Source organism: Rhinichthys klamathensis, unplaced genomic scaffold (genome assembly GCF_029890125.1).
Source record: "Rhinichthys klamathensis goyatoka isolate OS25496 unplaced genomic scaffold, OSU_Roscu_1.1 h1tg000217l_1, whole genome shotgun sequence".
Taxonomy (NCBI): domain Eukaryota; kingdom Metazoa; phylum Chordata; class Actinopteri; order Cypriniformes; family Leuciscidae; genus Rhinichthys; species Rhinichthys klamathensis.
In genome coordinates this window covers 147,590-172,661 of record NW_026606742.1, presented here as the reverse complement: position 1 = coordinate 172,661, position 25,072 = coordinate 147,590, and the positions used below count along the sequence as shown (strand labels likewise).

Sequence of the window (25,072 nt, the reverse complement as noted above, 5' to 3'; positions counted from 1 at the left end):
GAGGGCAAGTAAAGGACAATTTAAATTTTTGGGTGAATTAACCCTTTAATCATAAAATAAACAACAACAAATAAAAACCCAATATGCAAAATAAAACCAGTTGGTATGCTTTGCTTATTACTGTGACAGGACAACTTCATTAAAGGAATATTTCACCCAAAAATTAGCGACTTACCTTCTTCATTAAAACACAATGAAGAATTGTTCAAGGAAATCTGAGCGCTGTAGGTCAATAGAACACAAGTGAACGTGTGAAATCACTTTGAGAGTCCAAAAGGTACATTTAGGCTATGTTCAGACTCACTCCAAATCGAGTTTTTGTGCATATCTGATTGGAATCCGATCATATTGTAAGCCCGACTCAATCGATCCAATGGCGGCATTCGATCAGTGGGTGAAGGTCTCTGCGTGTTACTGTCTTTCCGCCTGGCAAAGTAATTTGATTAAATGAAATAAATTTTTTCATGTATTAACTCGTTATTTCATCTGACTCCATGAAAAGGTTTTAATGATATCTGTACATCAAATGTCAGCGAATGTTTGACTATTCTTTTTAACTCTTTACTGAACATAATGGTATTCAGGTAAATGTAGCATGCCAATTTCATAATCAGTTTAAAGATAATAGATACAAAACATCAAATGCTCTGGAATAAAGAGAAAAGATGCGAACCGTGACATTATAAAATACATAATGCGAAGTGTTTTGCTTACGCTTCACATCACGGGCTAGTCTGGGTTACAGATTCGCGCCGAGCCTCTTGTTGCATTTCATTATATAGACAGAAACCTCTTTCACATGGAAACATCTGCTAACAAAGCGAATTTGCTTTCAGAGGTTACACCTTTTGAGAGCAGGAGGCCATTTGCCTGGAAGACCCACCCTCTTTTGTGTGCAAGTTATCACTAAACTCTTAAACACTTTTATTACCTTTTGTTTTACTTCTTTGGGAATGGGAAATTTGTACCAGTCACACTGAGACATTTCAGATGATACCAAACGTGTAATACTGTATGATAATTATTCGCATTAAACCACATGGATTCTTGGGTGAATTTTGGTGATCTCAGCATGAAAGAGAGAGAGAGTGGGGGAAGAGGGAAAGAAATGTAGATTAGGAAGATTCTGAGGTGAGACTTGCGTCTCGAATGATGATGCTAACTTCACAAGAGAGAGTTCAAATGTTAATATCCTTTGTTTTCTCAGAGAGTAGCCCTCTATTCCAGTTCTTCCAGTTTCTCCGGTCTTACAATATTTAGCAAGTGTGAATGGCAAAAGAAATCACAAGAAATGCGATGAAATGTGATTTGAAATCCTATTTAAATTGCATGTCTGGAAATCTGTTTCAGTCTGACCGCTCTATTCGGATTTCACATGGTTTATGCCACTTTCTCACACCAAGTAAAACGTAAACATGTCCAACGTTGTTATAGCAAACATTCTGAAAGTCACTGCAGAAACAAGATTGTGTTTATGCAAAGTGCCAGTCAGGCAGAAATTTACAATATAATGGAGACATGCTGAATTTTGCACATTTTTGCTGCCTCAGATGATGTAGTAGTTCAGCATGGTGGCTATACTTTTTCATGTTGTAAATAAGACAACATCTGTATTGCAAGTCGCTCCATGTTGTGTTTTTTTTTTTTTTTTTTGGCTTAAACCTACCATCGCAACGTCATTGCCATCGCCAAACTAATGCCGTCATTCCAGAAAAGAAAAGAGCAGCAAGGGACACACAAATCGGATCTCAACAGTTGCGATGCACAATGTAGACGATCAGATTCCAATCGGATACACAAATAATCGTATTTGGACTGACAATGTGAACGTAGCCTAAGACAGTGTCACATTATGGCAGTGGTTTTCAACTCTGGTCCTGGGGACCCACTGCTCTGCACATTTTGCATGTCCTTATTTAACACACCTGACACAGATCATCAGCTTGTTTGGAGAGAGCTTCATGAACTAAACTGAGTGTGTCAGGTAAGAAAGACAAACAAAATGCGCAGTGGTGGGTCCCCAGGACCAGGATTGAAAATCACTGCATTATGGTATTTACAACCATAATCCTAATTTAAAGCTGCAGTCCGCAGTTTTTCCTCTTTGTCGCCATCTCTGTTAGAAATCTGCAATTGCAGTTATTCGCGGAATTATCAACTTTACGTGAGTTGTACTTCGACTCGACACAGCGCGGATGAACACAATGTTTGAGGAGACTGTGAGGCTGTCAGTCACCGCGCCGGTGTGGATACTGGCATTCAGAATCACAGATTCTACTTTTTGGAAGTATGACCAACATACATCCACTTTTGTTCTGGCGCTGATTAAATCTAACAATCGCTTATCATATCACGCAAAACCATGCAAATTATACTTTGTTCTCAAATTGTTAATGTTAACAATGTCAGCATTGCGTGACTGCATGTAATGTCCTTCCGATATGTATCCTAGTTTTCGCATGGGTCCGGTTGCAGTCTCTTTTTTTCTGTAGCCACTCCGAAGTCCGAACGAAGTCTTTTGCATTTTACAGCGGGTGAATCTGTTGTCACTGGTGATTGTGGTTTGAACCTTTCTGGATCCACCATCAAATTGATAAGGTTAATTATATCAAGTGCTGTGAGAAAAGGCTATAAATCTCCTCCTCCAGCATCCTCACACGCAATATACTAGCCGAGACTCCTTCTTTATGTGTACAGATGTGACGTAATGACGCAAAGACATGCTCGAATCTCCCGCGGAAATCCACCAGTACCACTGAAATTAAAAACATTATTACAAGCTTACCGCTTTGAATCGAGCTAAGGCAAGCAGAGAGTTTTGAACACTGGCTGGTTATGTATTTTCTCTATGTATTTTGGATCATTTTTAACCCAAAAAAGCTACGGACTGCAGCTTTAAAAATGACAGAATTTTGAGTTTTACCTTTATGGAATTGTACAAGTCTGTCAACGGCCTCTGTTGGACTGATCTTAGTCTCCTTCCCTGAAGCCCTTCCTCACCACCAGATTGTTTTTGCAGGGCGTCTTGGACAATCTGATTAAGCATGCTTGAGGTCCGAGGCTATTGCCCCCCCTGGCACGTTGTTAGCCCTGCTTTGCACTGGCCCGACAGTGGAAAAGCGGGTAATACAGGTGACAACTTAAGGCTAGTAAAATAATGGAAGGGAATAATTACATGGACAAATTAATCATGAAGAAAAACACATGCATACATAGCCGTTTTGCCTTATCAGCATCTATGCTAAAGCTGTTGCTGGCCCTTACTGATTGATTTTGCACTGCTCTCTCTGTCTCTTTATGGTCAGTTGAAGAGAGTGAAAGAGTATCAGTGCATGTGCTGGGGGTTGGGGATCTTGTGGGAGACTCTAAGAGAGAAAATCAAAACATTATTTCAAACAGGGCACAAATAAACCCTTTACCATATCAGAAGTATGGAGGCCTTGAAAGAATGTCTGAAGTGTTTAAATGTAGAATGCCTTCAATTCAGGGAAGATGTCCTCTTGCACATTGGTGTCTGTGTCAAAGACTTGAAGGGCTGCAGTTCTTGCTACCCGAATTTGCTTTTCACTGAAAAGTAATTTTAACAATAAAATTAATATAGACATTTCGGGTTTTTTCACATTAAAGTAAAACCTAATTGACAGCAAACAGCAAAGCTTTGAAACCTGGAAACAAGCCCTGTGGACTTTCTAATTTCAGCTTATGCTTTAAGCATGGTTGCTTTAATTAGCACATTTCTAAGCAGTAGCACATTAACTTGCCTACATTGAGAAAATCTTGGAATGTACAATCGTTAAGCAGTTTCACACGTCTTCACACCTTGATATTGAACTTTCATCAGCACGATGAAAGCTGTTGGTCAAGAAAATGATAAATGAAGTCCAGCTGCAGTCAAAAGCTCCATTTGTCATCTCACAAATGTTACATTAAAGTGAAATTGCAGCAAATTAATTTGCATTTACTTGCAAATGATTGCAGATGAAGCGTGCATGTCAGACATGTCTCATATGATATAAAATAAACGGTTCTTTTCATACGCAGCCAGAAAATAAAAATTTCAACAAAACGCTTCTTGCTGGATTGGATGATCATTTTTCTGCTCTGCCTTAGTTTTGGAGAAGGGTGTAACCGCAATGTGTTTCATGTAAATTCCTGATTATCCAAGGCTGAGCGTGTGGGGGTGCACGTAAAAAGAAAAAAGAACAACAACAAAAAAACGATTTGCACATTGCTGATTGGTGCTCACTATTATTTGTGGAACATAATGCACGGCTATATTAAATTGTGAGACTTAAAATGCATTTTATTGCCAAAATTTCCCAGCACAATTGACTTGATAACATCTAAATTAAGCTGTTAAAAAATATATATTATATCTGTTGGAATTATATCTGTACTCTCATGGTCGTCCGCCATTAATCAAAGAGGAAATAATTATTTACATCAACACTTTTTAACTCTGGTAAATTAACACCATAAAATTACTCTAAACAACACTGGATATTTTGCTGGTGAGAAGCATCTGATTATACTATAGCAATGTGGATATGATTGCACGAGCTCTGCAAATTGCCTCTCCTGATAAGTCATGTCACTTTATTTATAGCACTTTAAATCAAGCAGCTTTACATAATTAAATAATAATAATAATAATAAAACAATGACAGTTTCGCTTTCGATTTAAAATTACTACTTCATTTTCCACTAAAGTGTATCTTCAGTGTGTTCATGTTTTTACTCACGGATGTCCGACCTCGACAAACTGAACAGAGGAAATAAACCAGAGAAGAACTCCATGTCAAAGGCGGCGGAGCCTCGGAGCACACCTACCTATTACATCATCGCCAAGGACAAATGAAAGTACGAAGGCGTTTACCAGCCGAAGCAAACTTTTCCAGAAAGTTTGCTTTGGCAAGCTGTTTCTAACTCCCGAAACAAACTCCAAACGTACTTCATTTTTGAGCAAACTTTTCCAGAAAGTTTGCTGTGGCAAGCTGTTTCGAACTCCAGATACAAACTCCAAACGTACTTAATTTTGTCCTGATTTTGTTCAAAACGATGTCGCATCAGTCCGTTCTTCGATTTCACAAGAAGTGTATCGGGGCCTTAAATGCCCAGTGTTGCAGTTTTGCAATGCTTTTTCAAATTATTCCCTGGTGAAAATGTATCTGTTTTTTTTACTTTTTTTTTTTACTAATGGCTTTCTAGAGCAGTGCTCGACCATTAATGCTTTTTTTGAAGGGGCAAGTAAAAGTTGCCTGATTAAAATGTCATTAATAAAACATCACTAGGGAAGCACTGAAAATTCGGCCACCAAAAATGTGGGGGGCAAAAAGGATTCAGATTTTATTACAATCAGTGTAAATGGCGATAGATAATGGATAATGAATTGACATTAAAGGGGTGGTTGATTTATGATTTAACTTTTCCAACTTTAGTTAGTGCGTAATGTTGCTGTTTGAGCATAAACAACATCTGCAAAGTTACAACGCTCAAAGTTTAAAGCAAAGGAAGATATTTGCTTTTAAAGAAATCGTTTTTTTTAAGGACTACAGCAAACGGCTGGTAGAGACTACATGACATTCCTCCCGGGTTAGTGACATCACTAACCCTAAAATTGACATAAATTCCCTGCCCCCGGGAACACGCAGTCCATGTTGAGAGTTGTAGTAGAGCACATTTGTTAGTCTGCTCAAGCTGTCGCATTCGTCTTTTCACATGCAATACAGTACGTAACACAAATGCAATAGCATGTCTGTGTATTAGGCAATCAGTATTTCCTGCCATGTGAAAAACGTCCCAGATCACCCCGATTTTTAAGTCTGATGATCCAACCAATGTCTCCAACTACCGCCCAATTGCAATTCTTCCAACTGTTTCCAAGTTACTTGAAAAAACCTTATTTAAATCAAATAATTAATCACCTTGAATACAATAACCTGCTCAGTGATTGTCAGCATGGCTTTCGACCCTTGCGGTCAACCATGTCGGTTTTGCTGCTTTTTACTGAGCAGATACGGGCGTCTTTAAATAAGGGTCAGGTTGCTGGATACATAGATTACATAGATACATAGATTTTCGAAAAGCCTTCGATACAGTTAATCATCAAATTTTGTTAAATGAACTTCTTTCTTTTCATTTGTCCTACTCTGTAATAGATATGTTTATATCATATTTAAGTGACAGATCTCAGACTAAATCGGCTCAGTAACATCTCAGTCACGAGTGTGCTCTATGGGAGTTCCACAGGGCATCATTTTAGGTCCTTTACTTTTCCTTATCTACATTAATGATCTTCCTTATGCGTTTAATTTTTCTAGTTCTTTGTTATATGCTGATGACACTGTTATTTTTTTGTCTGGCCCAAACATTGACACAATTAATTACAAACTTAACACAGATCTGCAGCATTTACATAATTGGCTGCAAGATAACCATTTAACACTTAATATTAAGAAAACAGAATGTATGTATTTTTATTCATCTAGGAGACAGCTATCTATATCCAATCCCATCACCTTTTCTAATCAAAAGCTTTCAATCGTATCCACGTATAAGTATCTGGGAGTCTCTCTTAACTCACATCTTATTATCGTGACCATGTCCAAACCTTAATCAGAAAGTTAAACCAAAAGTTATTTGTTTATAGTAAAATTAGACCATATTTGTAGCTTTCTGTTTCTAAAACATATCTTCATGCCATCATTATGTCCACTGTTTACCTGTTTGGTCACTCACAACAAATGAGATCCTTGAACCTGTAACAAGACTCTATAATAGAGCCTATACGATCCACAACAGGCTTCCAGGCTGGACTCATCACTGTATTGCACTATCTTTGTGTAATGCCTTGACATTTCAGAACTATAAAATAAGCCATGGGATAAACTTGTATTATCAAATCTTAAATGGACGCACTTCAGCAGCATTGACTGCGTTGGTTCCAAAACTCAGCTCAAGGCTCAAGCGCACTAGATCTGTTACAAATGGACTTCTGCCTATACTGGCTTTTAGGAACTGTTTTGGACAGAGATCTTTTTTTCATGTGCTCACTAAAGCCTGGAATGAGACTCCACAGCACATCAGAACTATAACATATATAAGACTATTTAAAATAACATTTGCTCGCCATCTAATGGATAGGTAGTGACCACTGAGATGGCTTCATGGCCTCTCTCTGTGTTTTTTGCTGTCTTGTCTAGGAGTTCTGTTGTGGATGACGTATTTATGTTCTGCAGAACAGGAACCGGGCCTGACTCAGTATAAAATAGATTTTCAGCAGATTATCTTTAATCTTTTCCTGTTTAAAAATATATTTTTTTAAATATATATTTAAATAAAAATGTCATTCTGTAGGCATCTTACAACAGTTCCCAAACAGGTGATTTATAGATTATCATGACAGAATATGCTAATCAAAGAGTTAAAGATAGTTAACTCCACATCAGCAGCATAAATTCATCAACTAACCATTCAGAAACGTCCTGTTGCATTCTACATGTTGTCACTTCTTCTTGAGTCTCTCCATTATTGTCCGACTCCAGTTTAAACATAAGGCAGAACAGTTTCTCACATTTCAGTGCTTGAGGTAATCGTATGAAGGTAAATCAGTAGCTAAACTCGAGAGCACGTAGATGTGAATTTGAGAACTTGTACAATAAATATTCGTACTTGTATGTGAACATTTACACTCACAGCTCCGATGTGAAAACCTGTAAAATAAAAATCTAAAGTTGAATGTTGAGATTTGGACTCGCAGACTATAGTCACAAACCTGTATTCTGAAGCTGCAGACAAGCAGTCACAAATGTGTAAAATGCCATTCACAGAAATACAATGACAGTCACAAACATGTAAAATATATTTGCACTTCTTCTAACATTCAAATTCGCAGTACAACCTCAAATTGGCACTTGCAACTTCTCAAATCTGTCACTGCAAGTTCAAATTTCGCGCCTTGACTTTTGCTACTCTTTTCGCGATATATGAGGTGCAAAACTGATTTGTGCACTTGTAACTCAGTGGCGGCGAGAGCGGAAGGGGGGCGGGAGCGGGGGTGTTCGAAGGAGCCGTTTTATTGGTTGGCGCCTAGCCAATGAAATGTGACTTCTATTGTACGCGATGATGTCACAAAACCCGCCTCCTCGTGGAGGTTCTGAAACGCTAGCATGGCTTAATGCATTAGACTAATTTAAAAGACATAAATGATAATATCAAACTTAGTGATATTAACACCATACTAATAATGCATACTACAGAAAAGCAGATGAGCACAGAATATGACGAAAGAAAGCGAATTTGTGTTCAGTGCAAATAAACCAGCTGCCTGTGTTTTATTAATAATGTATAACGAATTGTGTGGGGTTTTTTTTTTTTTTATAACTGTTGGTCCATTAAGCCTCATTAAGCGTTTTCTTGGTTTTCTATGAGAGGAAAATGCTTAACGTACAATTAAATGAGTTGCGTTCATTTTCTGCTCAATTGCTTTTCTGTATGCTTTATTTATGGTGTTTCCTGAGTTTGGTTAACGTGTTGCGTTCATATTCTGTGCTCATCTGCTTTTTTGTAGAATGCATTATTGTGTTTACTAAGTTTGATAATATCATTTATGTCTTTTAAATTAGTCTAATGCATTAAGCCATGTTAGCGTTTCAGAACATCCACGAGGAGGCAGGTTTCGTGACATCATCGCGTACAATAGAAGTCCCATTTCATTGGCTAGGCGCCAACCAATAAAACGGCTCCTTCGAACACCCCCGCTCCCGCCCCCCTTCCGCTCTCACCGCCACTGAGTTACAAGTGCACAAATCAGTTTTGCACCTCATATATCGCGAAAAGAGTAGCAAAAGTCAAGGCGCGAAATTTGAACTTGCAGTGACAGATTTGAGAAGTTGCAAGTGCCAATTTGAGGTTGTACTGCGAATTTGAATGTTAGAAGAAGTGCAAATTTGTATTACAAGTTTGTGTCTGTCGTTGTATCTTTGTGAATGGCATTTTACACATTTGTGACTACTTGTCTGCAGCTTCAAATTCAGAATACAGGTTTGTGACTATAGTCTGCGAGTGCAAATCTCAGCGTTAAAGTTCAGATTTTTATTTTACAGGTTTTCACATTGGAGCTGTGAGTGTAAATGTTCGCGTACACATACAAATATTTATTGTACAAGTTCTCAAATTCACATCTACGTGCTCTCGAGTTTAGCTACTGATTTACCTTCATATAATCGGAGCTGCTAAGGCCCTGTCCCAAATGGCGCACTTCATGCGGACTTTCGGTCTCGTGGACTTAAATTGCGAGTGCTCGCCGAGTCTACGAGTCAGTAGACCGTCTCATTTAGCATTTTAACGCTCTGAAGTGTGCTCAGCAGCGCCCCCTTTGTACCCTTAAAGTGGTCTTCCGCGAAGCCCGCATAGATGCAGGCTCCACGCACTTTAACTACCCAGGAATCCTTGCGAAACGCCAATCAGACAACGGATTGGAGGAGATTACGCTCACGGACAATTGTTAACATGGCTGAGAAGAAAATATTTAAGTGTAATTATCATTACGGTTTTTATGACAAGTTTATACAAACATTATGATCATCGACCAGTGGTTGATGTCTCAAACATAGGCTAATAATAGCGAGCTGAATAATACGATCGCATTATGATTCATTAAATAAATAGAACAGAATGTCAGGGCTTTACTGAGTCATATGTAAACACAACAACAATAGGCAGCATATTTCCCCGAACCTGTAGCTCTTCCTGTCCATAACAACAATCAGACCGTCTTCCTGTTTCCGGCGTGACGATCGAGTCTGTCCCAAAAATACCTCTCAATGCGCCCTCGCGGACTCGCGCTAAGGGCCCTATAGGTCTGCACTACATGACGTCACCGAAGTGTGGACTCTGAGGAAGTCCACAAGTCCGGAGTGTGCCATTTGGGACAGGGCCTAACACACATGAGCTCTTGAAGCTCCGCCCTCTGTGCCGGGAGCAGCAGCTCATTTGCATTTAAAGTGACACAGCGCATTTTTACTGACCCTCAAAAAGGGACAATTTTAACATGCTGTAACAAATTATCTGTGGGGTATTTTAAGCTAAAACTTCACATACACACTCTGGGGACAACATAGATGTATTTTACATACTGTAAAAAGGGGTATTATACCACCCCTTTAACAGGGTTGCACTAGTTGAGGCTTGCACAGCCTGTCTGTGTAGGAAAGAGACAAAAGAAGCAGCTTTTTGATGTGGTAATTTTTTTAAACTATTTTAACATTTACTTTTTTTTTTGAGTTTTTATATTTATAACATCTTGTTCCTGGGAACGCACTGTTCTGCACATTTTGTATGACCTTATTTACCACACCTGACACAGATCATCAGTTTGTTTGGAGAGCTGTTAAGCAACATCACATGCACAAGAGTGCTGTTTTCACGAATATCATATCAGCATGATTGCAAATGTGATGTTGATTTTATAGAACAGTTCAAGAAACAAGAAGTTAATAGTGCATGAGTTATTATTTAGACACAATATGCATTTTTTGTTTTAGTCAACCAAAGTAGTTCCAAACAAAGCCAAAGCAGAACTTTTCGTGTCCAAACAACACACTGCGGTGATTCGTTTTTGAATGAATCGAATGAGTCTGTGATTCAGTGACCCATTCATAAAGACAGACAGTCACTTGTTTTATTCTTGAATGAATCTTGAATTAACCACCTACTGGTGGTTTAGTTAATCTTTTTCCAATATTTTATATTTCGATATTTAGAAAATGTTATTGAAAACATTAATCTCATAACATTATTTTTGCAGTTGAAATGCATCCATCCCACCTCTAAGCTTCATTAAACAGTCTGTGTAGATACATCTAAATAGCACTTTAAATGCAGCTTTCCTCTGCAGTGAAAAGATGGATTTTGTTCATACTGATTTCATTTAATTGGTAACAGTCCTTCAATGTCTTATTGTTATAATTGAATATATTGATGAAATATAAGAATTTGACATACAACATATTTAAAATATTAAGAAAAAATGCTATTTATAAAGGTACAAAATTCCCTGGAAACAAAGAGGACTAATATCACAAAACAAATCTGCTGCTTTAAGCAAGTAAGCACCGATAGAACACTGACTAGAATATTGTTTCAGAATTACATTTACACCGTTCTTTTCGGACAGGATTTCTTTTTTACTTGGACAAGCACATAACAAGGCTTAATGTCGAGTCTTGTCTAAAGACATACTGAAAGGTGAAAAAACATCATCACATCATGAATGTCAATGCTTGGGTCTCTGAGCAGTGGCGGTTCTAGCCCATTTCAACTGGGGGGGCCAAGCTGGGGCCAGTTGTACTGTTAGAGGGGCCAGTTACATTTAGACCTTATTGTTGTCATATCATTTTCTGCACTGCTGCAGGCATTAACAGGCAAAATACCGTGTTTATAATCATTCAACAATGTATTTACATTTACATTTATATTTTTACATTTGCATTACATATTCAGTATTAGTCACAGTAACTGTAATAGACATGATGTCCTTCTTTCTCTTCATTTTGAGAACTATAGAGCAAAAGCAATGGGGACCAAGAAGCTTATTAATTCATTTACTGAAAATAACTGACTTGATATGTCTAACCGTTTACAGGGTTCCTGCACACTTTTTAAAGTCCAATTTAAGGCTTTTTAAGACCTAAAGAAATCAAAATTAATACCGTACATTAGGGGTGTGCAATATTGACAAAAATATATTTCAATATTTTCAACATTTTGTTAATAATTAGATAATATTTTACTGATTGTGTTTTTGTGCTGGTGCCATGGCTGGTTTAGGCCTGTTGTTGACAGCTGACTCACGAAGATATTCATATTTTTCATATTCTATGCAGTGGTCAGTTCACAGCAGTGACAGAAATACATTTTTTAATTAAGGGGCAATATTTGCCACCTTAAATTGATTTCCAGGGGCATTTTCACCTATATATGGACATTTTTTCTAAACTTATTTAGAGTTATGCATCACCTTTTATGTCAAATACTAACATTCAAATTATACAGTAATTATACTTATTTATACAATAATACTTAATTATACAGTACCACTGTTACCAGTCAAATTAATTAATCCATCAAAATCAAAATCCATCTTTGCAGTGCAGAGGTGACACAGAAGTGGCATTAATATATTTACACTCCATTTACAATTGCATAAATAAAGCTATGAGATTTTTTTCAAATCAGTATTTAAATATGAAATTATTTCTAATTTTAACGTTTTAATTAAAGGATACTTTAAATATGAAATTAAAACCGCCAGTAGGCGGCGGCAATTCCCTGTAAGAGGGATTCATTCATTCAACCGATTTGTTCAAACGGCTGATTCATTCGGGAAAGAAGCAAGTGATTCGTTCAAAACGCAGATTTCAGTCAAGAAATCATCGCTGTGTTGCATTGAGACTCACTACGGTTTCATTATGAAATTCTAGTCGGCGAAATAAAGGGAAAACAAACAATATTGACAATATTGTGTCTAAAAAGTAACTCCCAATGTTAACTTATTGTTAATTTAACTGTTGTATAACATAAATATCACAGTTGCAATTGTGCACGGGAAAACGGCACTCTTGCTGATGTGATATTCTAATATAAGAACATAATATGATATAAATATAAGACAAAAACTAATTTGGGGACATAGCCTACCTATGAATTGCACACAGCAGTGAAAGGACGATAGACAAATGCTATCAGCTCACAGTGCCTCGTACATAGTTAAAACAATGATTACAATATCATAATAGACAATACAGATCGCACACCCCATACGCACATAAAGAATGAACTTAAAACTGAACTGACATTTACCAACTTTCTTCTTCTCTCCTCTCTCGCGTGCAGGAGATAGGCGTTATTCTGCCGCGATTCCCGCGAATGTGATGCGAATTGTCACGTGAAAATGCAAATCCACAAAGATAGAAAAATAAAAAATAATACGCATACAACGATAGCAAAAAACTGTTTTGTAAAAATTATTTCAAACTCCACATTTAGGGGGGCCACAAGGGGGGCCAAGCTTTTTGTCACAGGGGCACGGGCCCCCCTGGCCCCCCCTCTAGAACCGCCACTGTCTCTGAGGTTAAAATGGGCAGAATGAATGGAACCAGTGCCTCGTGACAGAATTGTCATCAACTGCAAGTTTATTTTAACTGCCCAATTTTTTTATATATATGAAAAATACCACAAAAAGCAGACCCACAGACCCAGAGCCATTAAAAAAAACAAAACAAAAAAAACATTTAGGGGTGTAGTCCAATAGCCAAGGCCTAGTCTTGCCCCTGCTGGAAGGTCTATTGATTCCACACTACTACTTTTGCTACAATTGTTATACTGTTTGAATTTTTGGAGGATTGCAGGTCATCAGTCAACAACACTCAAGAGTAGTTTTATCTCCCTGTAAGAAGCCTGTGGCTACATGTCGACAAGTGGGATAAGCAATACATCTCCAGCAAGAAAAACATGACCCGTATCAAAGTAATTTTAAGATGTCTGACATCTCTGACCTTTTTTTTTTAAATATGTGTGGAAAAAGCCCTCGTTCATCACTTTCCGGGTTTGAGGTTTATAAAAACACCTTTGGTCGTGCTAAAGATATTGTAGAACATGTGCTTGATAACAAGCTGATCGGATCAGACTGGGAAATTTTCTGAAATCATAGAAGTATCATGAGCAGCCAGAAAGAGCTTATTGAGCTTGATGACTGTAATATGTTTATTTTTTCCCGCTGGAGACTCTTTAAGTTACATGATATTCATGTTCCAATGATATTCGTGTTCTTCGGTATCCTTAGCTGGACCAATGATGTTAACTTTTTTTCTTCCATAATGTGACGTTTCAGAATAAATCCGAGTATTGAATGAGATTTTTTTTTTTTGAGGTGGATCAAGTTCATTCATTAAACATCACAAAGACTTTTTTCTGTGCAATTATTTACGTCAATGATTGTCGTGCACAATAAAACCAGGAATGAGCATTGAAGGGATTGTTCATCACTTACTCGCCCTCAAGTTGTCCCAAACCTTTATGAGTTTCTTTCTTCTGTTGAACGCAAAAGAAGATTTTAAAGATATTTTAAAGAATGTTGGTAATCAAACATTTGACGTTAGCAATTGACTTCCATAGCAGAAAAAAAAAAAACTCAATGGGGTCCATCAACTGTCTGGTTACCAACATTCTTTAAAATATCTACTTTTGTGTTCAGCAGAAGAAAGAAACTCATACAGGTTTGGAACAACATGAGGGTGAGTAAGTGATGACAACATTTTTTGGGTGAACTTTAAGTAAATGCATTTTGATTTTATGCTGACTTTAAAAGGAAAAAGTGGTCCATTTGAATACTTATTCTATTCTCTCCCTACCACTCTTTACAGGTGCGACTCCTGTATTGCTCACAGGAAGAGGCAGGGCACATTTTTAAGGCTGCATGGGCATCAGGGCAGGCTACTCCATCACATATGTGGTTTGCGGTGGGCCCTGGTCTGGCAGGACTTGGCCTTGAGGGTCTACCCAAGGCTGTGTTTGCTGTGAGGCCACAGGGATGGAGGGACGAGCCACGGCGGCGAATTGCAAAGGGTGTGTCGGTACTGACGCACGGTGCTATGGCTTTGCGTAGGGAGTATGCTGGGGCTCGAGGGACGAGCTTCGCTGGGAACTGCATGATGGATGGAAATCAAACCCAGAGGGTGCCAGATAGGATCAGGTAAGAAAATCTACTTGAATGCTGATAGGTTCACGGCTAGGTTCACGGCTTTGTTTGATGTACATCCATGTACAAAAACAAGAAGAAAGAAAAACAATATACAGTTCAAAAATGTTGGGTCAGTACAGTTTTTTTTTTAAATGTTTTTGAAAAAAAGTCTCTTATGCTCGCCAAGGCTGTATTTATTTGTTACAAAATTCAGTAAAACAGTAATATTGTGAAATTATTGCAATTTAAAAGAATGGTTTTCTTTTTTAATATTGTTTAAAATATAATTTATTCCTGTGATGGCAAAGCTGAATTTTCAGCTTTCATTATATTATAAATCATTTATATTATGCAGATTTGGTTTTAAAGAAACATGTCTTATTATTATGAATGTTGAAAACAGTTGTTCTGCTTAATTTATTTGTGGAAACCATGGATTATTTTAATGAACTGAAATTTGAAAATAGATAAGTCTTACTATCACTTTTGATGAATTTAATATGTTCTTTCTGAATAAAAGTATTAATTAATTTGAATATTTATTAAAATAAATAAATAAATCGTACTTTTCCCAAACTTTTTAACGGAATCTTTTAACAATCTCATAAAATCACTTGACAAATGTAGATTTGGAGCCATTTTATACTTTTTTTGAGAAAGACTGTAAATAAATGCAAATATTCACTTAAAGCAGATTCTGTCAATGTTTAAGAGTCCACTAGCATATCAATGGCATGCAAGCTAAAATTTGAATTTACAAAACATGTATGAGGTCTTTAGATAATCACGAACAAGTCTTTTATTTTTTAACCATGATCTGCACATGATCCAGCTGCATTTAAAAGAATACTGACAATAATGCATTCCAGACCGTTCAATTTAAAATTGTTAAAGCTTTCATTTGATAAATATGTTTTACATTTTGGTTGTAATATATCTCCCCACAGTCTCCTAACACAAACTGAAAGTCTATTGCAAGCTGTGCATAACTGGTGTTAATTATGTATGAACAATACATTGACTTTGCACTGTTAGAGGAAATGGCCCTAAACGGGGTACATCATGAGCGGCAAAGCAAAACAAAAAATAATCTAACGAGTTCCTGTTTCATCTCTTGCCGTGCAAAATTCAAAGACTACTGCGACTGTGATGACTGAATCAAAACCCTGTGTTGTCTGTTACCTGGGTCTCTTTTCACATAACCCCAGTGAGGCCACATGTGTTCAGTCACACACACAAGCCCTTAACCTGCATTTGATTTGTGTTTGACAGCCCATACTGCAGGGATTTGCTGCCTGTCAGTCATACTTCTCACAAATCACAAAAAAAAAAAAAAAAAAATCTGCCCTCAAACAGCACCGTTGACTTGTCTTTTATGGCGGGGGGAGCTCTTTTGGAAGTGTTCGTGTCACTCAGGCATGAACTGAGGGAATCATAAATCTTTTAAGCACCTTCATAAGTCAATCACTTAAACATGCATTCATTTCCATTTTGAGCCTTCTCTCAAGCCCACTTTACCAGCACGGTTATTTACATTTATGCATTTGGCAGACACTTCTATCCAAAGCGACTTACATTGCATTTCAAGGTACACATTTACATTCTTATCAGTTCTTGCTTTCCCTGGGAATCGAACCCATGACCTTGGCGTTGCAAGCACCAACGCTCTACTGTTTGAGCTACAGGTTATCAATCATCACATTTTTTTTATGTGACATCTGCATATTAGGTGTCCACGTTTTTAAAGGTAACATTTTTGCCTGAAAAGGGATTTGCTTCTCTACCTCAAAGTATTGCAACATCTATTCCTTAAGGGGAGCCAATGGACAATCTGTACACTTTAGAATTTGCAGCTATTTTTTTCTCAAGGTTTTCCCATTGATCTCTATTCATTAGCGCTGAGCACGGAATCACATCTATAGATCCTTTGCCAGTGTTTCCATACAGGCTCGATCTTCATGTGGGTTAAGCAGTGGAGTCACGGAGTAAATGTTTTGTTCTCTAATTAATTTTCTAAAACGGATGGATGAGTCTCCAAAGCACATGTCCATGTCATATTTCAGTTCTAAAATAAAACAAATAAAAATAGAAGTTATACTTTGCCTATTGCCTATTTTTAGGACCATTAAGATTGTGACACTGCGACATTACTTTCATGACAAATAAGCATATTTTCCTTCCACATTTCATTATGGCAATATATCAGGATATTTTACTTTCAAGTTTATTTGTTACTCTCATTATTTTCAAACGTGATTCTCATTAGGTTTTTATTAAATGACTCACCATTTAAATAATATACCCTTATTTGTTTCATTATATTGTAATGAGCGAGACTTTTTTTTGGCGGCACATTGCAATAATGAGAATTGGGAGGGGGGAAATTGTCATAAAAGTAATGTCACAATCAGGGCCGTAGCTATTGAATTCTGGGCCCCCATCAAAAAATCATTGATGTGGGCCCCCAACGTCCTCCACTCATGTCATGTACCATAACGGTAGGCCTATAATATATGGCCATGGAGGCTCACATCTGGTGCCATGCACCTAATAAGGATTTCTTACAAAATAACAAAACAGACAAATAAATAAATGCAAATACAGGTTTTTGCTTTTACTTATTTTATATAAATTTATATACAAAGTTGATTATAAATATTATATCAAAACAGTGGCATTTAGCGATTAATAACTACTTATTGCTTAAGTCATCAAGCAATTATGCAAGACAAAATAATAAAATAACAACAAAAGACAAGAAATGAATACAATTATAAGAAAAACTTTTTTTTAAATAGGCATACCAGCAATATAATAGGCCTATAAAATGTCGGTAACACTTTACAATAAGGTTCATTAGTTAACATTAGTTAATGTATTAACTAACAACAAGAAATACCTTTATTATAGTGCTTATTAATCTTTGTTAATGTTAGTTAATAAATATACAGCTGTTCATTGTTTGTTCATGTTAGTTCACAGTGCATTAATGTTAACAAATACAACCTTTGATTTTAATAATGTATTAGTAAATGTTGAAATTAACTAAGATTAATAGTTAACTAATGAACCTTATTGTAAAGTGTTACCAAAATGTTATTCCAGGCAGTCTCATGTCTAACAGCTGAGATAAATATTCAGAAATTAAAAAGAATGCCGTCAAATGTAAAATAAAACCACTTAAGTTTCTCATTGTCTTCATTGTTGATTAAGATAATGTACTGCTATTTGATTAAATAAAAAATTAAAATGTATCCATCAAGAGCAGTGAGTTGTATTTGCGTTTTCTTGACAGTATTATCTTAAACATTTCTCATCAGCAGCCGGCAGGTCTGTGATCAATGTGACACGCATATCCATTTTTCTGCGTGTAATACAAACCAACAAACAACATAATTGCGCAATAGACTAAAACTAATCACACGCCGGTATACAGTAATGAGATGTACCGACAGAAGGGCGCAGGCAGCAGCTCTTATTAGGTATCCTATTCCCGCAAAATGATCAGGGCACGGCATCCCATCACATTGACATCCCTACACTGACTGCACTAACCTGTCTTGTTAAAGAACGTTTTGATGGGCTGATTAAGCAGTTCTCCTGGCCTCCCTCTCCTTTTCATGATGTTGCTGGTACCCAGATCCCCCCCCCCCCCCCCCCCTGACAGTTTCAGTCAGTCTCACTTACAATGAAACTTTACTTCTAACTTCAACCGTTCTCGGAGCAGCCTAAACTGTGATTGGTTCTATTCACTAGCTGGGGTGGGTCCCTCCGCTGTTTGTCGCTGACTGAGCTGAAATAATTAATAACCATCGGACTAAACCATTTTTAGGAAGGGGAGTGAGAGGAGATATTTCGAAAATGTTAGTTTTCATTGAACTGTCAGGCATACAAATCAATATACTATAATGATTCATAAGAGTAGGGCAATATATAGCACAACTACTGGATTTAGTGGGGCCACTACAATTGTTACCACCTTTTACCCCACTAGCGAAGGCCCTGGTCACAATGCAAAGACACTGTTCCTTTGGACATCATTAGCTTTAATTGAATGGACAAAAACGGTATTAAAAATATCACCTTTTGTGGTAAGGAAGTAAGGAAATGCTGGTTTAGAACGACATTAGGGTAATTGATGACAGACTTTTCGAAAAAAAAATATATAATTTCTATTTCTTTTGATTTTTCAAATGAAATATGACCTGAAAATGTTTCATAACAGGTATGGTGAAATTCATGTAGTCTCTTGTGGTTTATGATCATGTTATTGACCAAGCTTTCTGACCTATGAAGCGCCCATGTTTGATATTTGAGCTTTGAGCTTGTGGTCATTTTAGTGAAGTTAAATTGATTAGTATAATAGTGGTCAGTTGGATAATATACACTCACCCAAAGGATTATTAGGAACACCATACTAATACTGTGTTTGACCCCCTTTTGCCTTCAGAACTGCCTTAACTCTACGTGGCATTGATTCAACAAGGTGCTGAAAGCATTCTTTAGAAATGTTGGCCCATATTGAATAGGATAGCATCTTGCAGTTGATGGAGATTTGTGGGATGCACATCCAGGGCACGAAGCTCCCGTTCCACCACATCCCAAAGATGCTCTATTGGGTTGAGATCTGGTGACTGTGGGGGCCATTTTAGTACAGTGAACTCATTGTCATGTTCAAGAAACCAATTTGAAATGATTCGAGCTTTGTGACATGGTGCATTATCCTGCTGGAAGTAGCCATCAGAGGATGGGTACATGGTGGCCATAAAGGGATGGACATGGTCAGAAACAATGCTCAGGTAGGCCGTGGCATTTAAACGATGACCAATTGGCACTAAGGGGCCTAAAGTGTGCCAAGAAAACATCCCCCACACCATTAGACCACCACCACCAGCCTGCACAGTGGTAACAAGGCATGATGGATCCATGTTCTCATTCTGTTTACGCCAAATTCTGACTCTACCATCTGAATGTCTCAACAGAAATCGAGACTCATCAGACCAGGCAACATTTTTTCAGTCTTCAACTGTCCAATTTTGGTGAGCTCTTGCAAATTGTAGCCTCTTTTTCCTATTTGTAGTGGAGATGAGTGGTGGGGTCATCTGCTGTTGTAGCCCATCCGCCTCAAGGTTGTGCGTGTTGTGGCTTCACAAATGCTTTGCTGCATACCTCGGTTGTAACGAGTGGTTATTTCAGTCAAAATTGCTCTTCTATCAGCTTGAATCAGTCGGCCCATTCTCCTCTGACCTCTAGCATCAACAAGGCATTTTCGCCCACAGGACTGCCGCATACTGGATGTTTTTCCTTTTTCACACCATTCTTTGTAAACCCTAGAGATGGTTGTGCGTGAAAATCCCAGTAACTGAGCATATTGTGAAATACTATACAACCATGCTCAGAATTGCTTAAATCACCTTTCTTTCCCATTCTGACATTCAGTTTGGAGTTCAGGAGATTGTCTTGACCAGGACCACACCCCTAAATGCATTGAAGCAACTGCCATGTGATTGGTTGATTAGATAATTGCATTAATGAGAAATTGAACAGGTGTTCCTAAGAATCCTTTAGGTGAGTGTAGAATCTAGTATTAATATAATTCATCTAAACTCAATTTTGAGTTGACTAAATAATGAAATCGCTTTGATTCTTTGACCTCAATATATTCCAGCATGATCTGCTGTCCAATCAACGGCACAAGTTCACAGATTTACAGGCATGGTTACACTGAATTTATATTGAGATTTTGTCTCTGACCATCGCACATACGGCCATCTACTCTGGGAACAGTATATTCCAGTTACTCAAGTTTATACATGGAGGCAGATGTGCCGCGAGCTGTTCCTAAATCAGTCATTAGAGGCTGGTGCAGGAGACAAGAGCGCTGGCATTACTATGAGTAAGTATATTGCAGACCTGTTGCCCCCTACTGCTAACTTGTTGTTACTGCCTAAGCTAATAGAGTGTGATGAATGCTCACCTGCACTCCTGCCCACTGTTATTTACCCTTCATCTCCTTTCAACTTTTTCACCCTCTTTTTGGGTTGTTTTTTTCTCTTCTCATTGTTCTGTCATTCTTTTCCCCTTTTTTTCACATCCTCCCACTCTTTCATGCCCATGCGTTTCTCAGTCCCTGCACTCTTTCATAATAACTCTCCTCTCTCATCATGTCGACATTACTTCCCCCCACTCTAATTCCATCTCTTTATCTCATACTCTTCACTCTTTCTCGCACTCATTCTTTCCTGTCCCCCTCCTTTTCTCCCATCCTTTTGTTGGCCCCCACTGTCTCATCCCTTCATTTTTCCTCTCCGCTCTCGTCTTGCCCCTGCGGGCGGCTATAAAGAGGCATACATGCAGTGTCGTTTTGCATGTAAATAGGATAATTGGTTATGGTGCGCCGAGTGGGGGAAATATCACAGACTGTCACCAATGGAACTGATCTCGCAGCCACACGGCTTCACCCACACACACTCAAACTCAATCTTATTCTCACTCATTCATTCACTCAAGGTCTGCTCCATCCCTCATTCGCTCACTCTTACACCCACTTCCTCTTATTAACTCATGCTGTCTGTGCAGGATGTCGCTGCAGTATTGACGTCTTCAGCCAACTTTGCCAACTTCCCCTCTCTCTCTCTCTCTCTCTCTCTGGTTGTGTCTCAAAACCTTGTTAGCTGCTTATCTAGACAATTTTTTTAGACATCACAGGCATATAGGAACATTTCTACTTTTGTTGCATTTTTGTGCATTATTGATGTGTGTGAATTTTCCTGCATAGGCTTAATTTTTGGGCATCATACAGTATTAGGTGCATTCAACATTTTTGATCATCATAGATTCATTTGAAGGATCATACTGTAGATGCTTTTGAAGGATTCTACAGCTACCGCAAAGCACATTTTTGGGCATCATAGGCACATTAAAACATTCCTAAACAGCATTTTTAGCCATTAGGTACATGCAAATGTTTTCAAACACTCTACATTGACAATTGTTGAGCATCATAGATATGTTTGAAGGATCCGATCTTGTCCATTTCAACAAGCAGCATTTTTGGGCGTCATTAGAACATTCCTGCCTAGATAGCCCTAGATAATCCTATAGGCCTTTTTTGGGCATCATGCACATTTGAACAGCTTTTTTTTTTCTCCTGGAAAACCAGGAAAATTGATGGTAAATTTTACAGTCCTGGAAAACACACGGGGAAATTAGAGAAAATGTAAAATGTTCTGGAAAATTCAATTCAATTCAATTCAAATTTATTTGTATAGCGCTTTTCACAATACATATTGTTTCAAAGCAGCTTTACAGAAAGTACATTTCAGAAATGTACATAGAATAATATAGTTAGTTAATCATCATGTATTAATTTAGGGCATAACATATCGCCGGCGTTGAGTCGTCTCTTCACAGGCGTCGAGTCGTCTCTTCATAGGCGTTTAGTCATCTCATCGCAGGTGTTGGAGCGTCTGAAGTCTCCGTGAGAGGCTGGATACAAACTGGAGCTGACGAACGCTATTTACCTCGGGACTAGCGTCCCGAGATAACAGCAGAAAAGCAGATGGGAAATAATTAGCGTAGCTGCTGTTCATAATATTAATGCAGTCGATCTGATTCAACAGTGGTATAAAAGGTAAGCATTATGTGAATGCTTGGCTGAAGAGATGCGTCTTTAATCTAGTTTTGAACTGGGAGAGCGAGTCTGAGCCACGAACAGTATCAGGAAGGCTATTCCAGAGTTTAGGAGCTAAATGTGAGAACGCCCTCCCTCGTTTAGTGGACTTAGATATCCTAGGAATGACCAGAAGCCTCGAATTTCGGGATCTTAAAGAACGCGATGGATTGTAGGGCGATAGAAGGTCCATTAAATACACAGGAGCTAAACCATTTAGGGCTTTATAGGTCAGTAATAGTACTTTGTAATTGATACGGAACTTGATAGGTAACCAGTGCAGAGATGATAGAATCGGTGTTATATGATCATATTTTCTTGACCTAGTAAGAACTCTAGCGGCTGCATTTTGGACTAACTGTAGCTTGTTTATTGAAGATGCAGGACAACCAGCTAATAAAGCATTACAGTAATCTAGTCTCGAGGTCATGAATGCATGAACTAACTTCTCTGCATCAGAAACTGATAGCATGTTACGTAATTTAGCAATTTTTCTAAGGTGGAAAAAGGCTGTTCTTGTAACATACGAAATATGATTTTCGAAAGACAAGTTGCGGTCTAGTATAACACCCAGGTCTTTTACTGTAGTCGATAGGGTAACAGGACATCCTTCTATATTAAAGTTGTATTGTAAGAGATTTTGTGGGTAGTTTTTTGGACCAATAAGTAATACCTCAGTTTTATCTGGATTTAGTAGCAGGAAATTACACGTCATCCAGCATTTTATATCTTTAAGACATTCTGTCAATTTAGATAAGTTAGTGTTTTCATCTGGTCGTGATGAAATATATAATTGAGTGTCATCAGCATAGCAGTGGAAATTAATTCCATGTTTTCTTATAATATTACCAAGTGGCAGCATATATATTGAGAATAGCAGAGGGCCTAACACCGATCCTTGCGGCACTCCATAGTCTACTGACGTTATCTTCGATTTTTTCCCATTTAAACAGACAAAATGGTAACGGTCCGATAAGTACGATCTGAACCAGCTTAATGCCTGTCCCTGAACACCAGTGTAGTTTTGTAGTCGATCCAGGAGTATTTTATGATCTATAGTGTCGAACGCAGCGCTAAGATCGAGTAGAACTAGTATTGAGATACAGCCTTGGTCAGAAGCTAAAAGTAAATCATTTGTAATTTTAACTAGCGCAGTTTCTGTGCTATGATGCGGTCTGAATCCTGACTGAAATTTTTCATATATCTCATTTTCTTGCAAGAAAGAACACAATTGAGCGGACACAATTTTTTCTATTATTTTAGACATAAATGGAAGAATTGAAATGGGTCTGTAATTTGCTAAGTTATTTTGATCTAATTCCGGTTTCTTAATAAGAGGTTTTATTACTGCCAGCTTGAATATTTTTGGAACATGACCTAAAAATAAAGACGAGTTAATAATATTAAGAAGAGGCTCTTCCACTACAGGTAACACTTCTTTCAGAAGTTTAGTGGGTATTGGATCTAATAAACATGTTGTTGGTTTAGATGCAATGATAAGTTTATTTAGCTCTTCCTGTCCTATAGTTGTAAAGCGGTGTAGTTGTTCTTGAGGGGCGATAATTGAGGCTGAATCACAAGACACCATAGAGGATTGTACATTTACAATTGTGTTTCGGATGCTTTCTATTTTCTCATTGAAGTAATTCATAAAATCATTACAGCTATACTGTAACGGAATATTTTGCTCTGGTGATGTCTGTTTATTTGTTAGTCTAGCCACGGTGTTAAATAAAAACCTTGGATTATTTTGGTTATTTTCTATTAGTTTGCGGAGATGCTCTTCCCTGGCTGCTTTTAGAGCCTTTTTATAACGTGACACACTGTCTTTCCACGCGATTCTAAAGACCTCTAAATTAGTTTGTTTCCATTTACGCTCTAAGTTACGAGTTTCTCTCTTGATAGCATGTGTAGTACTATTGTACCATGGTGCTTTAGTTTTCTCTCTAACCTTTTTCAATCTAATTGGTGCAACAATATCTAATGTACTAGAGAAAATGTTGCTCAAACTGCTGCTCATTTCCTCTAGTTCATCTGTTTGTTTGGGTTCACTGAGCAGCTGAGATAGATCAGGTAAGCTATTTGTGAATCTATCTATAGTGATTGGAAGGATTGTTCTGCCTGGTCGATAACGCGGCGCAACATGACAAATTTCAGCAGTACGTATTATACAAGTTATCATGTGATGATCAGTGAGATCGTCACTTTGCGGTATAATATCTATATCGGTTGGATCGGTTCCATATGATATAATTAAGTCTAGTGTATGATTTAGACGATGAGTGGGACCACTGACGTTTTGCTTGACCCCAAAGGAATTTAATAAATCTGTAAACGCAGTCCCTAACGCATCATTTGTGTTATCTACGTGTATGTTAAAATCTCCAACAATTATTGCTTTATCGACATTGACCAATAGATCTGAGAGAAAGTCTGCAAACTCTTTTAGGAAATCAGTGTAGGGCCCTGGAGGTCTATATACAGTAGCCAAGGCTAGAGATAATAGGGATTTCTTTCTTACATCTAAGAGCGTAACATTTAGCACAAGTACTTCAAACGAATTAAACCTGTGACCTGTTTTCTGAGTAACATTAAGAATATCTCTATAGATTGTTGCAACACCGCCGCCACGACCGATCAGACGGGGCTCATGTTTATAA

General features: G+C 37.8%; 1 protein-coding gene across 1 annotated transcript in view; it reads left to right on the top strand.

The window, feature by feature from the left end:
* The window catches only part of grin2da (glutamate receptor, ionotropic, N-methyl D-aspartate 2D, a), a 73,707-nt gene that overhangs the window by 17,445 nt on the left and 31,190 nt on the right, over positions 1-25,072 (top strand). The window contains exon 4 of the mRNA XM_056264166.1: positions 14,424-14,752. Within this exon, the coding sequence (XP_056120141.1) occupies positions 14,424-14,752 (329 nt within the window). The remainder of the gene's footprint in view (positions 1-14,423; positions 14,753-25,072) is intronic.